Below are 13,084 nucleotides of genomic sequence, written 5' to 3' on the forward strand. Positions count from 1 at the left end.
CCTGTACCACAGAGACTAAGACAGACTGCATAGAAGCGTAAGAGGAATAGCTATACCTGATGGTATTGCCCTTCCCTCAGGCTCACAGAGCACCTTGCTGAGAAGGCTCTCTGAGCCTCAGCTCCTCCAGTGGGACAGGAGAGTCCACAGGGAGTACCCAGCTTCACCAGCATTGTGGGTCACTTCATGGGAGCTCCTGCACTGGTTGCACTCCACAAGTATCCTGGGGAATCTGCAGTGCTCAGCTAGGGTGAATCTGTGATGGAACCATGGGGAGGGTTAGTAGCTAGTACTTTGATCTTGGCAGACCAGATTCTTATCCGTGAACTCAAGTAGTGGGCCTAACCAATGATTTTGCAGAACCAAGTCAGTAGTATACTCAGTGGAACTCAGTGGGGTGCAGGTCTGCCTGATTCGGGTCCTCAAACAAGGAGTTTTGTGAACCCTGGATCCTAGTCTCCCCACTCCCAGGCAGAAGAGTGAATCCTAGCCCCACCCAGTGTAGAGTGTGGCTTCCAACCCCATCTGACAGGAAGGGCTGACAAAAACACTTAGCTTCTAAGTAATCTAGCATTGTTTAAACTGAGAGATGGGTGGGCAGAGCTGATTGCACCCAGAGCAAAGTCAGTGCCTCTGTTTGGGCAAGGAACTTGAGTCAAGAATACAAAGAACTTTAGTGGCCTTGGAGCTGCTTATCGTCGAAGTTACATTCTGTAATATGTTAATGGTGGTGTGTAATTCACTTACAATTCTAGTTCATGTATGAAAAAATAAGTGTAGTATAAATAACCACAACTAAAATAATCCATTATTAGTTACACAATATAAAAATATGTAAATTATAACATTAAAAACTGAAAATGTGAGAAGTAAAAGTGTAAAGCTTAAGAATTCTATTGTAGTTTTGCTTGTTCTTAGTTAAAATTAGGGTGTTATAATAACTTTAAGATATTTTATGTAAGCCTCATGGTAACTACAAGGGAAGAACCTGTTGTAATTACATAAAAGAACATGATGAAGAAGTCAGAGCATACTGATACAAGACATCAAAACTCAAAGACAGCAGGATAACAAACAGGAATGATGAATCCAGAAAACAACCAGAAAACAGTTAACAAAATGGCAATAGTAAGTCCTTATCAGTAATCACTTTAAATGTAACATGGCTTAAATTCTCCAAAGGACACAAAATGGCTGAATGGATTAAAAAAAAATAAATCCAACAATCTGCTATCTATAAGCAACTAACTTTGCCCTTAAAGACACATATACACTGAGAGTGAAGGTATGGAAAAAGATAAGGGTGACTATGTTTGTATCAGAAAAAAATAGACCTTAAAATTGGTAAAAAAAAGAGACAAAATCATTATATAATGCTAAAGGGGTCAATATTTCAAGAAGATGTAACAATTGTAAATATTTATGCACTAACATTGGAGCACCTAAATACATAAAACAAAAACTAACAGAGCTAAAAGGAGAAATAAATAGAAATACAATAATAGTTGAGGACTTTAATACCCAACTATCAATGATGGCTAGACCATCCAGACACAGAATCAATAAGAAAACAACAGATTTGAACAGCAGTATAGGCCAAATGGACCTAACAGACCTATACAGAACATTCTATCTGACAGCAGTGGAATATACATTCTTCTCCAGCATACATAGAACATTTTCTAGGATTGACTATATGTTAGCCCATAAAACAAATCTTAGTAAATTCAAGAAGATTGAAATCATACCAAAATTTTTTTCTGAATACAATGGTATGAAACTAAAACTCAATACAAGGAAGACTAGAAAATCCACTAATATATGAAAATTAAACAGTATTCTTCTGAACAACAAATGAATCAAAGAAAATTGAAAGCTAAATAAGAGATTACATGCATACTTTGGAGATATTGCTGGTTTGATTCCAGACCAAATTTCAGAGTCTTGCCTTTAAAGAAAATCCATTGGAACTTCCAAATGCCTGACAGCATCAAACTTACTTTCATTTATAATTGGCTGAGAGACAAATTTTCCTTGATTCTGGTTCCCTTTAGTGTCTCACTTAGTCACCCTGGCACCTTTCTTTTGTCTATCCCTTCTAAGATAGAACATTCATCAAAATAGATGCCATTCTGGACCATAAAATACATCAAACTTAAAGAAATAGAAATCTCAAAACTCATAGATTAAACAACTTCAAAATAACATCTGAATCAAATAATAGTATTTCTAAAATAACACATGAATTAAATAGACATTGTCAAGAGAAATTTTTAAATATGTTGAATTTGGGGCGCCTGGGTGGCTTAGTCGGTTAGGCATCCGACTTTCGCTTAGGTCATGATCTTGCGGTTCGTGGGTTCGGGCCCCGCGACGGGCTCTGTGCTGACTGCCACCTCAGAGCCTGGAGCCTGTTTCAGTCTGTGACTCCCTCTCTCTCTGACCCTCCCCTGCTCATGCTGTCTCTCTCTCTCCTAGAAATAAATTAAAAAAAAAAAAACATTAAAAAAAATATGTTGAATTTAACAAAAATGAAAGCACAACCTACCAAAGTTTGTAGGACATAGTAAAAGCAGTGCTTACAGAAAATTTATAGCATTGAATGCATTAGAAAGAAGAGATATCCAAAATTAGTCATCTAACCTTCTATCTTAGGAGACTAGAAGAAGAAGAGCACCTTAAATACAAATCAAGTAGAGAAAAGAAAGAATAACAATTAGTCTAGAAATAAGTGAAAGTGAAAACAAGAAGTCAGTGAAGAAAATCAGTGATATCAAAAGCTCGTTTTTAAAAGAAGATCAATGAAATGACAAATCTTTGGCTAGAGTAAGAGAAAAGGAGGGTAGACATAAGACAAATATGAAAAATTAAAGAAGGTTCATCACTACAGATATTATGGACATTAAAAAATACTAAAGAAATGCTATGAACAACTCTTTGCCCACAAATTTGATATCCTACATTAAATGGACCAATTCCTTGATAGATACAATCTGCCAGAACTCATGTAAAATTAAACAGAAAATCTGTGGAAGATGGTGGCATAGGAGTATCTGAGCTCATCCCATTTCATGTTTATGACTAGATATCATCCCCATCCAAGTAAATAAACCAGAGAGCAATTTGAAGCCTAGCAGAACAACTCTACAATGATAGAAACTAAGAAAAAAATAGAACAGATCAATGAAATCAGATGCTGTTTCTTTGAAAAAAAAAAGAATAAAATTGATAAACCTCTAGCTAGACTTACCAAGAAAAATTACAAAGAACTTAACTAAAATCACAAGTGAGAGAGGATAAATAACAATCAACGTCTCAGAAAAATAGAATATTAACTAAAATTTATATGCCAAGAAATTGGACAACCTAGAAGGAAAGGATAAATGCTTAGAAACATACATATTGCCAAAACTGAAACAGGAAGAAATAGAAAATTTGACCAGACCAATAACCAGCAAAAAAATTTAATCAGTAATCATAAAAATCCTGACAAACAAAATTCCAGGACCAGATGACTTCACAGATGAATTCTGCCAAACATTTAAGGAAGAGTTAATACATACTGTTCTCAAAACATAGAAATGGAATGAAACTTCCAAATTCATTCCATGAGGCCAATATTACCATGATATCAAAACCAGATAAAGACTCCACTAAAAAAGAGAACAACAAGCCAATATCTCTGATGAACATAGATGCAAAAATTCTCAACAAAATACTAGCAAATGAAATTCAACAGTACATTTAAAAAAACATGAATCATGATCAAGTGGGATTTATTCATTGGTTGCAAGGGTGGTTCAGTCTTCACAAAAGAATCAACATGATACATCACATTAGAGAAAGGATAAAAACTATCTGATATTTCAATAGATGCAGAGAAAGCATCTAACAAAGCGCACCATCCATTCATGAAAAAAATCCTCAACAAAGTAGGGTTAGAGGGAATATACCTCTCTCTAACCAAACTGTGAGCTTACAAAACTCAACATCCAAGAGACAAACAATCCAGTGAAGAAATGGGCAGAAGACATGAATAGACACTTTTTCCAAAGAAGACATCCAGATGGCTAACAGATACATGAAAAGATGCTCAACATCACTCATCATCAGGGAAATACAAATCCAAACCATGATGAGATACCAGCTCACACCTGTCAGAATGGCTAAAATTAACAACTCCGGAAACAACAAGATGTTGGTGAGGATGTGGAGAAAGGGGAACCCTCTTGCACTGTTGGTGGGAATGCAAACTGGTGCAGCCACTGTGGAAAACACTATGGAGGTTCCTCAAAAAATTAAAAATATAACTATCCTATAATCCAGCAGTTGCACTACTAGGAATTTATCCAAAGGATACAAAAATGCTGATTTGAAGGGGCACATGCACCCCAATGTTTATAGCAGTGCTATAAACAATAGCCAGATTATAGAGAGAGCCCAAATGTCAATTAACTGATGGATTAAGAAGATATAGTGTACATATATATATACACACACACACATATGTACTATGTATATACATACATGTATATGTATACATACACACACATACTAGAATACTACTCGGTGATGAAAAATAATGAAATCTTGCCATTTGCAACAACGTGGATGGAACTAGAGAGTACTATGCTGAATGAAATAAGTCAGAGAAAGACAGATATGATTTCACTCATAAATGGAATTTGAGAAACTCAACAGATGAACATAGGGGAAGAGAAGGAAAAATAAGATAAAAGAAAGAGGGAGGCAAACCATAAGAGACTCTTAAATACAGAGAAGAAACTGAGGGTTGCTGGAGATGGGGTTGGGTTATATGGGTGACAAACACTAAAGAGGACACTTTTTGGGATGAGCATTGGTGTCATATATAAGATTTGAATCACTGGGTTCTACTCCTGAAGCCAAGACTACACTGTATGTTAACTAAGTTGAATTTAAAAAAAGAAAAGAAGGGGCGCCTGGGTGGCTTGGTCGGTTGAGCGTCTGACTTTCGCTTAGGTCATGATCTCGCGGTTCGTGGGTTCGGGCCCCGCGTCGGGCTCTGTGCTGGCTGCCAGCTCAGAGCCTGGAGCCTGTTTCAGTCTGTTGACTCCCTCTCTCTCTGGCCCTCCCCTGCTCGCGCTGTCTCTCTCTCTCTCTCTCTCTCTCTCCTAGAAATAAATAAAAAACATTAAAAAAAATAAAAAAATAAAATAAAATAAAAAAAGAAAAGAAACTGGAAAAACTAGATAAATAATTCCAATTAATTTAAAAATACAAATATATGTTTTCAGTCAAAACAAAAGAAACAAGGATACTCTTTTAAAGAGAAAAAATATAAGTGCCTATGCATATAGCTGGTAAGTGCTAGAACTGCGATTCCAATTCATATCTACTGGATTCCGAAGGTTTCTTTCTTTTTTCCATGATATCCCTTGAGATCCAAGTCCAGTTGGAGTTAATAGTGAAGGGTAATAAAGATTAATGTCTTTTAAATAGTCTTTGTAGCTGTAAGAGCAGCAGTAAGACTGATTACCTCAGTCTTCTTCTAGACCCTTGTCCCTTGCCTACCTCAACTTTCTAGACTTTAAGTGAATCTAGAAATGATTTCTCAAGTCTCTTGCAGGTGATAGGCTTCATATGACACAGTTCTGGTCAGTACAATATAGTCACACATGTGGAAGTTTCTGGCAAAGCCTTTGCTTTTCTGATCCAGACACTAAGCCTTTATCTGTTCCTTTCTTTTCCTGCCTAAAGTGGACACTAAGATCCAGAGGTGCATCAGCTGTCTTGGGACCATGAGGTGAGCAGTATAAGGAGGAAGACCTGTATACTAAGCATTAGCTGACTGGAAATGTGTGAAGAGACTTCTGGCATTGTTCAGATGCTAAACAGGTTAGATTATTTACTCTGTAGGCTTCTTTGAAGCCTCTGCTATAGGTTTTTTTGTTTGTTTGTTTTTTGTTTTTACTGAGTACACATATACAAAGAGTAAAATTTTTATGTGAGAAGTAAATTAATCATACAACCATTAGTTTCTCATGAGAATTTTAGGAGGACTTTGGTAACAGGAGAATTAGATATCTTAAAGATCTTAACTGATTATTTGTGTATAGTAGATGGTTAACCATAGATTGTACTACTTTAAGTGTGGTCATATCATCAGAGGTAGTGAATGCAGATTCTGGGATCAGGAACCCTGTCTCCAGGGCTTATTTGGAGCTACACATCAGGGATGTGGGCCAGGACAGGATCTGGGGAGATACCTTCTGTGTCTAAGAATGCCTCTTCATCTGTTGGGGCTGGAAATTTCCTGGGTACTGCCCTTCTCTCCTTTGTAGGACTTCCTATTTCAGATAGCATTCTTCCTGGCTTTGTCAAAGGTGGCTTATAGCCTCTGAGGTTCTGCAGCTGTTTATGAAGTTTTACAAGGTAGCCTTGGTCAGGACTTAATAATCTCATTATGATTAACCATTGTGGAGATTTAAAATTTGGGAGAAATTTTTAAATTCTGTTTACAGATATTTGATAGAGAGTAACTTGCTATTTAAGTGCACTTTTCTGTAAATGCTGCCTGAAGTGTATGCATATGTAAGTCAGAGAAACTGGCTAAATACTAAGATGTTTGTTAACTTACTATTCTAACAAATTTTCATATCATTTCACAGTTATTTTGTTATAGAAATGGTTTGTAAATTCTCAAAGAGTGAACATAAAGCTTGTTCCCTTGCTAAATAAGTTCTTCTGTAATATATGACACTCAGTTTTTCCTTCTCTTGTGTATATCGGTTCAGTTTTCTCCTTAAAAATAATTTACTTTTATTTTATTTTATTTTATTTTATTTTATTTTTTAATTTTTTTATTTATTTCTAGGAGAGAGAGAGAGAGACAGCATGAGCAGGGGAGGGTCAGAGAGAGAGGGAGTCACAGACTGAAACAGGCTCCAGGCTCTGAGCTGGCAGTCAGCACAGAGCCCGACGCGGGGCTTGAACCCACGAACTGCGAGATCATGACCTAAGCGAAAGTCGGACGCTTAACCGACTAAGCCACCCAGGCGCCCCAAAAATAATTTACTTTTAATGTCTTAGATGGTAGAATTAGAAGAACCCTAGTTTGAAAGATACTTGAGTTTATATGGCTCCAACTAAATTAAATGGATTTAGTATCCAATCTGATTGTTTGCAATGAATAGTTCAAGAAGACACAAACATCTTTTAAAATCTATTAGAAAAGTCCAAGTTTTGTGACTCTATGTATCTGATCTGAGTTTAATTATCAGTAAAAACGTTTTGGTCCATTTTGTGTACCTACTGTTAGGCACTGTATAAATTGAGTTATTTCTTATTTTTATCTCTTTTGCTATTAAAATAATTTGTTTAATATTAGGTAGTGAAATAACATTTGGGCATTAGGTCTAGAGGAAAAAGAGTGGGTGATAGATTATCAAGTACAAATTTATCAAGTGCACATTTTAAAAATAGGCTTATCCTTATTCACTAATGCAAAGCATAATGTTTTACTAAGCTATGTATTAACATTTTTTTGAGTCATTGTATATGGTTAAAATGATAAAGATTGTGTGGCGCCTGGGTGGCTCCGTCGGTTGAGTGGCCGACTTAGGCTCAGGTCATGATCTCACAGCCCATGGGTTTGAGCATCACGTCAGGCTCTGTGCTGCCAGCTAGAGCCTGGATCCTGCTTCGGAGCCTGTCTCCCTCTCTCTCTGTCTGCCCCTCCCCTGCTCATGCTGTGTGTCTTTCTCAAAAATAAATAAACATTTTTAAAAATGATAATGTTATTTTAAGTTAATAGCATTAAAAAAGCAATAACCCAGTTTGATTACCATTAACTTAAAAGGCAAAAATATTTTTGGAATAAAAAGTTATTATTAGCACAGACTCTAATAATGCAAGGAATATTTTGTTATACACCAAATGAAAAACCCAAACACGAAATAATGATTTCTCATGTTTTAATAATCAGTGGGGTGACAGAATCATTAGTGGGTGTCATTAGGAACACATGTGAATGGGAGATGGAATACACAACACTTTCATCTCAGCATAAATCCAAAAGCTCTTCCCTGGTACAACCTTGGTGACAACACTTGTCACTATAACTTATATAGTCCCTTCTCTTTTTGCGGTAATGTGATTCTAAGCTTAAGCTACCTAATTCTGAAAGATTTTGGTCTTCAACGCGGTTTTGTCCATCAAGAATTCTATTCCCCAATACTGCCAAGTTAAGATTAGAACTTTCCAATGCAGGTTGTAGCTCTCTGAATGACAGCTCCTTCTCAGACAGTGTTGCCCTCAGCTCTTGTGGCAAATTAGGAATGGATTCCAACATCCTTTTCGAGGTTTCTGCATCATTGATGGAGGAGGAGGAGGAGGACGCGATTTCTAAATTAAAAAAAAAAAGTCGACGGAGTGAAAAATACTCAAGGAACATCAGGAAAACAATAAAATTTTGCTTAGGCATAAAGGAAAGCATTGTCTTAATAGAATTAAACATCAAAACAGAGTCAGCAAGTATCATGATGAAGCAATTTAGCGTATTATAGTTGGGCAGCTTAAATTACGACAGCATTACTAAGATTCTGCTTTACTCCACAGACCTTGTGTCTGTCTTTCTTCATGTCCCCTTAATGCTTTTATCATAGTTTTTTTACTCCCCCTGACATTTCTGAAGTCATCTTGGTCATTGAAAACACTCAGTTTGACTCGAGATGAATTTTTCTTACCTGAGTAATTTTCTTCTGTTACTAACTTCTGAGTTATTATAGTAATCCTGTCAAACATTCCATAGTGGCAGATTACTGCTTCAGGATAAAGTTAAAAAGGCAGAATTTTCACTGCTCTGATGTAAGAATCAGGAGATATCGGTCTCTGACATCCCTCATACATCTATTTAACAATTTCTTTTCTCCAGAGTATTTACTCCAAATCAGTAGTATTTTACATTTAATAGAGAAATGAGTTAAAAGAACACTAACCAGAATATCAGTGACCTTAAGAAGCAATTGGTGTCTGTTGTGCTGTGTGTACTAATGTACTTGTATGACGTTTTGTTACATGTTATGGGTCATGCAAGTTCTGCATGTTAAGGGAGCCTGTTCGTAAACACATTCCAGGATGGGCGAGTATGAAGGTTGGAACTTGGACTGGGAACCTGCAGGAACTAGCTGATGTCTTCCTTTTTAAAAATTTTTATTTTGTTAATGCTTATTATTTTTTTTTAATGTTTTTTTATTTATTTCTAGGAGAGAGAGAGAGACAGCGTGAGCAGGGGAGGGTCAGAGAGAGAGGGAGTCACAGACTGAAACAGGCTCCAGGCTCTGAGCTGGCAGTCAGCACAGAGCCCGACGCGGGGCCCGAACCCACGAACCGCGAGATCATGACCCAAGCAAAAGTCGGACGCCTAACCGACTAAGCCACCCAGGCGCCCCAAATGCTTATTATTTTTGAAAGAGAGAGCGAGCGAGAAAGAGAGAGAGAGCAGGGGAGGGGCAGAGACGGAGACACAGAACCTGAAGCAGACTCTAGGCTCTGAGCTGTCAGCAGAGAGCCCGACACAGGGCTTCAACTCATGAACTCTGAGATCATGACCTGAGCCGAGGTCAGACACATAACCCAACAGCCACCCAGGCACCCTTGGTGTTTTCCTTCTTGATGCCCATTTAGATCAGTTGAACATGCATTGACTGTTTCCATGTCTCTTGGACTGCCAGGTAAGAGATAGCAATAAAAAGAAAACATATTTCCTGCTCTCAAAAAAGTCTCAGTCATGTAGACTCTCTCCTAACCTTACCTATTCCATTTACACAACTTTGAGAGTTTTTAACATGAGACGTAGAAAGAGATGAAGTTTATTGTGTAAACCTGTAGCGCTTCTTGCTGTCCTTCTGTACTTTTCAGCTTATTAATAAAGCGTTACTGTTGAAACTGTGGAAACAGTGAAGCCAAGATATATAAATCTAAGCATGGACTGTAGATTTCTGGGTAACCACTCTCTCACCCAGGCATGAATGCTTCTGAGGCTGGCCCCTTTCCTGTGAGTTCTCTAGCAAGGGTCTCCATACTCTCCTTTCAGCCAATACAAACTTAAACAGTTGGGAGTTTTCAAGGGAAAGAAAACAAACTCTAGTATTTTATCTTTCCCCCTAATGCTCATTCTAATTTATATCAAACCTGACAGATGAGAATTTGTACCATTTTTTTGGTAGTCAGAAGCTTTTTCATTTTCCTTCAGTAAGATACCCTAAGTTAAATTCACTCTTGCTCTCCTTGCTCAGACTTAAACCCTCTCTAGTTGGGGCCTTATTGAATACAGAGAAAAGCTAATAGTAACTTTAGTTAACTTTCCATATACTTAATGCCAGTTAATGAATTAGGCAAAACAATTGTAGTTTATATTGTGTTTATTCATAGGCTGTATTTTTTGGTGTTCTTTTTCACATCTTGACTGTTGTGAGTAATGCTGCAATGAATGTGGGAGTGGTATCTCTTCAAAATTCTGATTTCATTTGTTTTAGATGAATATGTAGATGTGGAGTTGCCGCCGCATCTTATGGGAATTCTTTTTTTTTTTTTTTTTGAGGCATCTCCACAGTGTTTCCCATAGTGTGCAGCATTTTGCTTTGCCTTCCCACGAACAGTATACAAGGGTATTAGTATTTCCACATCCTCAATAATTCTTGTCCTTTTTTTTTTGATAACAGCTATCCTGACAGCTGTGAAGTGATATCGTTGTCATTTTGATTTCCAGCTCCCTGATGATTAGTGGTATTAAGCTTCTTTTCTTATATGTTGGCCCTTGTATGTCTTCTGTGCAAAAATGTCTATTCAAGTCTTCAGCCCATTTTTTAATTGGATTATTACCTTTTTTGCTATTGAATTGTAGAAGTTCCTTATATATGTTGGAAATTAAACCCTTACCAGATATATGATTTGCAAATATTTTCTCCTAATCCTTAAGCTGCCTTTTCACTCTGATTATTTCCTTTGCTGTGCAGCAGGTTTTTAGTTTGATGTAGTTCCACTTGTCTATTTTTGCCTTTTATTAAAATTATTTTTTAACTTATTTTGAAACATTTTGCAATCAACAGCTTTACCTTCTCAAGCTAAGTAAAAGATAATATTCGAATTGACCTGAATTCATATAAACATCTCTTTTTAAAAAAATGTTTATTTATTTTTGAGAGAGAAAGAGAGACAGAACACAAGCAGGAGATGGGCAGAGAGAGAGGGAGACACAGAATCTGAAGGCTCAAACTCACAAACTTCAAGATCATGACCTGAGCTGAAGTCGGATGCCTAACCAACTGAGCGACCAAGGCCCCCTCTTAATTACTGTATTTTGGACTAAAATTACTAACATACACCTCTTCTAGTTAAAAATGTCTCTTATTTTTTGAAAGGGGTGCAATGAGTGTTATTTCTGCATACACAGTGCTAAAAAATGGCTAGTTAACAATTTAATAGTACAAAACAAAAACTAACAATAGAGGTTTTAAGCTCATGAATCACAAATTATTTTGATTGATATATACTTCCAAAATGGTTCTTAACTAGTAATTTAAGCATTTTTCTTGATCTTCACTTGCAGGCAATATTTTGTTAGGTTATTTCTGGTTAAATTATGTATTGAGCAGCAATAAAGACAGTTCTTTGAAAATACTTTAAAATCACAATACTCTGCTACAGAAACAGAAATTTGGCCAAATAGCTATATATAACTGTGCTCAGAAAATCATGTTTAGGTAACAATTTGGAAACAACCTAAATGTCCACTAAGAATGGTAATATATATAGTAGATTTGTGACATAGAATACCATAAAAAATTTTTAAATTCACCAAGGTGGCCTCAAACATACAACTCCAAGATCAAGAGTCACATGCTCTACTCTCAAATGAACTAAACGGCCCAGTGGAAAGAGGGTGGGAGGCCAGACTCTCCCCCTTAGGTGAAGTTAAAAGATTTTTGATGGTGTGGGCCACAGTCTAGCTTTTTTGCAAAGGAGATTGTTAAGAAGACCCTTCGTATTTAGCACTGGAGGACCCTAGCAGTGGTCTCCGAGTTAAGTCCCATGCCCTGTGACACTCAAACCAGTCCAGCGCACACTTGACTCTCTGCTATATGCCCTACGGACTTGACTGGTGTCCAACCCAGATGCGCCCCCTCCTCCAGCGAGTCTTTGGCCAACCGAACCTCCTCTGTGGCTCCCCCTTTTCCCCATCCCAATCATCCTGACTGGCAGGAGGTGAAGGGCACCAAGTGCCTCTCAGGACAGGCTTCTGCTGTTCCCGCTGCTTTCACTCCCTCGGGTGAGATCCCTGGTGAGACCTTACTAGAAAAGCACATTGCAAGAGAAAACTCCGAACTTTTGGGCATCAGCAGCCTCAGAGTCAGGGCTAAGCGCGGGAAGCCACTGTGTTCCGGACAGCCAGGGCGGGTGTCCTTAGAACGGTCGATTGGCAGCCCGAACAGCCAATGGGGAGTAGGGAGCGGCGGGGGCCAAAGAACTCACCTAAGAGTGCGGAGGGTATTTGCCGAGATTCCCGAGATTCCCGGTGGTATTGTTGATTCCTTTTTCCCCAGCGGACCGAGCCGCAGATCTGGATTTGCAGGCGGACATACTCGCGGCCGCATACCCTTAACAATGCGGTCTTCTGAGCTGGGATCTCTCTGGCACATAGGATCAGTAGCAGGCAGAGCCCTAGCAGGTGGGACAAGAACAGACGCAGCATCTTGGACCAGACCGTTGCTGCGCTGGGCGTTTGTTTTCCGCTAGAGCTGCAGCCGCTGTCGCCTGCCGGTCTCTGCCTGTGTTCCAATGCTGGACTTTGAGGCTGCATCCCTGGCCAGGTTCAACTAAGCTTTTATAACCCTGGGCAACCACTTAGACCTGAGTCAGTGGTCCAAGTCCCTCCCTTTTCCACACCCACCTCCTTGAAATTCCCCCTTTCACCCCCACCCCCATCCCACCCCACCCTCTCTCTGTTTACTCTTCTCAACTTTCCTCCATTTGTCCATCTTTCGGTTCTTGGATCTTTTGCAGCTGCATATATTTTTGTTTTTTTTTACCCTTAAACTATTTT

General features: G+C 38.3%; 1 protein-coding gene across 1 annotated transcript; it reads right to left on the reverse strand.

Annotated features, from left to right (window-relative positions):
- Positions 1-7,938: 7,938 nt before the first annotated feature.
- Positions 7,939-12,846, reverse strand: RLN1 (relaxin 1). The gene is made up of 2 exons (XM_077759457.1): positions 12,514-12,846; positions 7,939-8,385 (listed from the first exon to the last, which is right to left on the reverse strand). Exons 1-2 carry the CDS (start codon positions 12,839-12,841, stop codon positions 8,042-8,044), a joined length of 672 nt encoding a protein of 223 aa, XP_077615583.1. The 5' UTR covers positions 12,842-12,846; the 3' UTR covers positions 7,939-8,041.
- Positions 12,847-13,084: the final 238 nt, after the last annotated feature.

This window comes from Crocuta crocuta, unplaced genomic scaffold, assembly GCF_008692635.1.
Source record: "Crocuta crocuta isolate KB4526 unplaced genomic scaffold, BGI_CrCroc_1.0 scaffold41, whole genome shotgun sequence".
NCBI lineage: Eukaryota > Metazoa > Chordata > Mammalia > Carnivora > Hyaenidae > Crocuta > Crocuta crocuta.

Coding starts and splice junctions, on each gene's coding strand:
- RLN1 (XM_077759457.1), bottom strand. CDS start 12,841: ATGCAGCCTCAAAGTCCAGCATTGGAACACAGGCAGAGACCGGCAGGC. Junction 8,386..12,513: donor AATACCCTCCGCACTCTTAG/GTGAGTTCTTTG, acceptor TTTTTAATTTAG/AAATCGCGTCCTCCTCCTCC.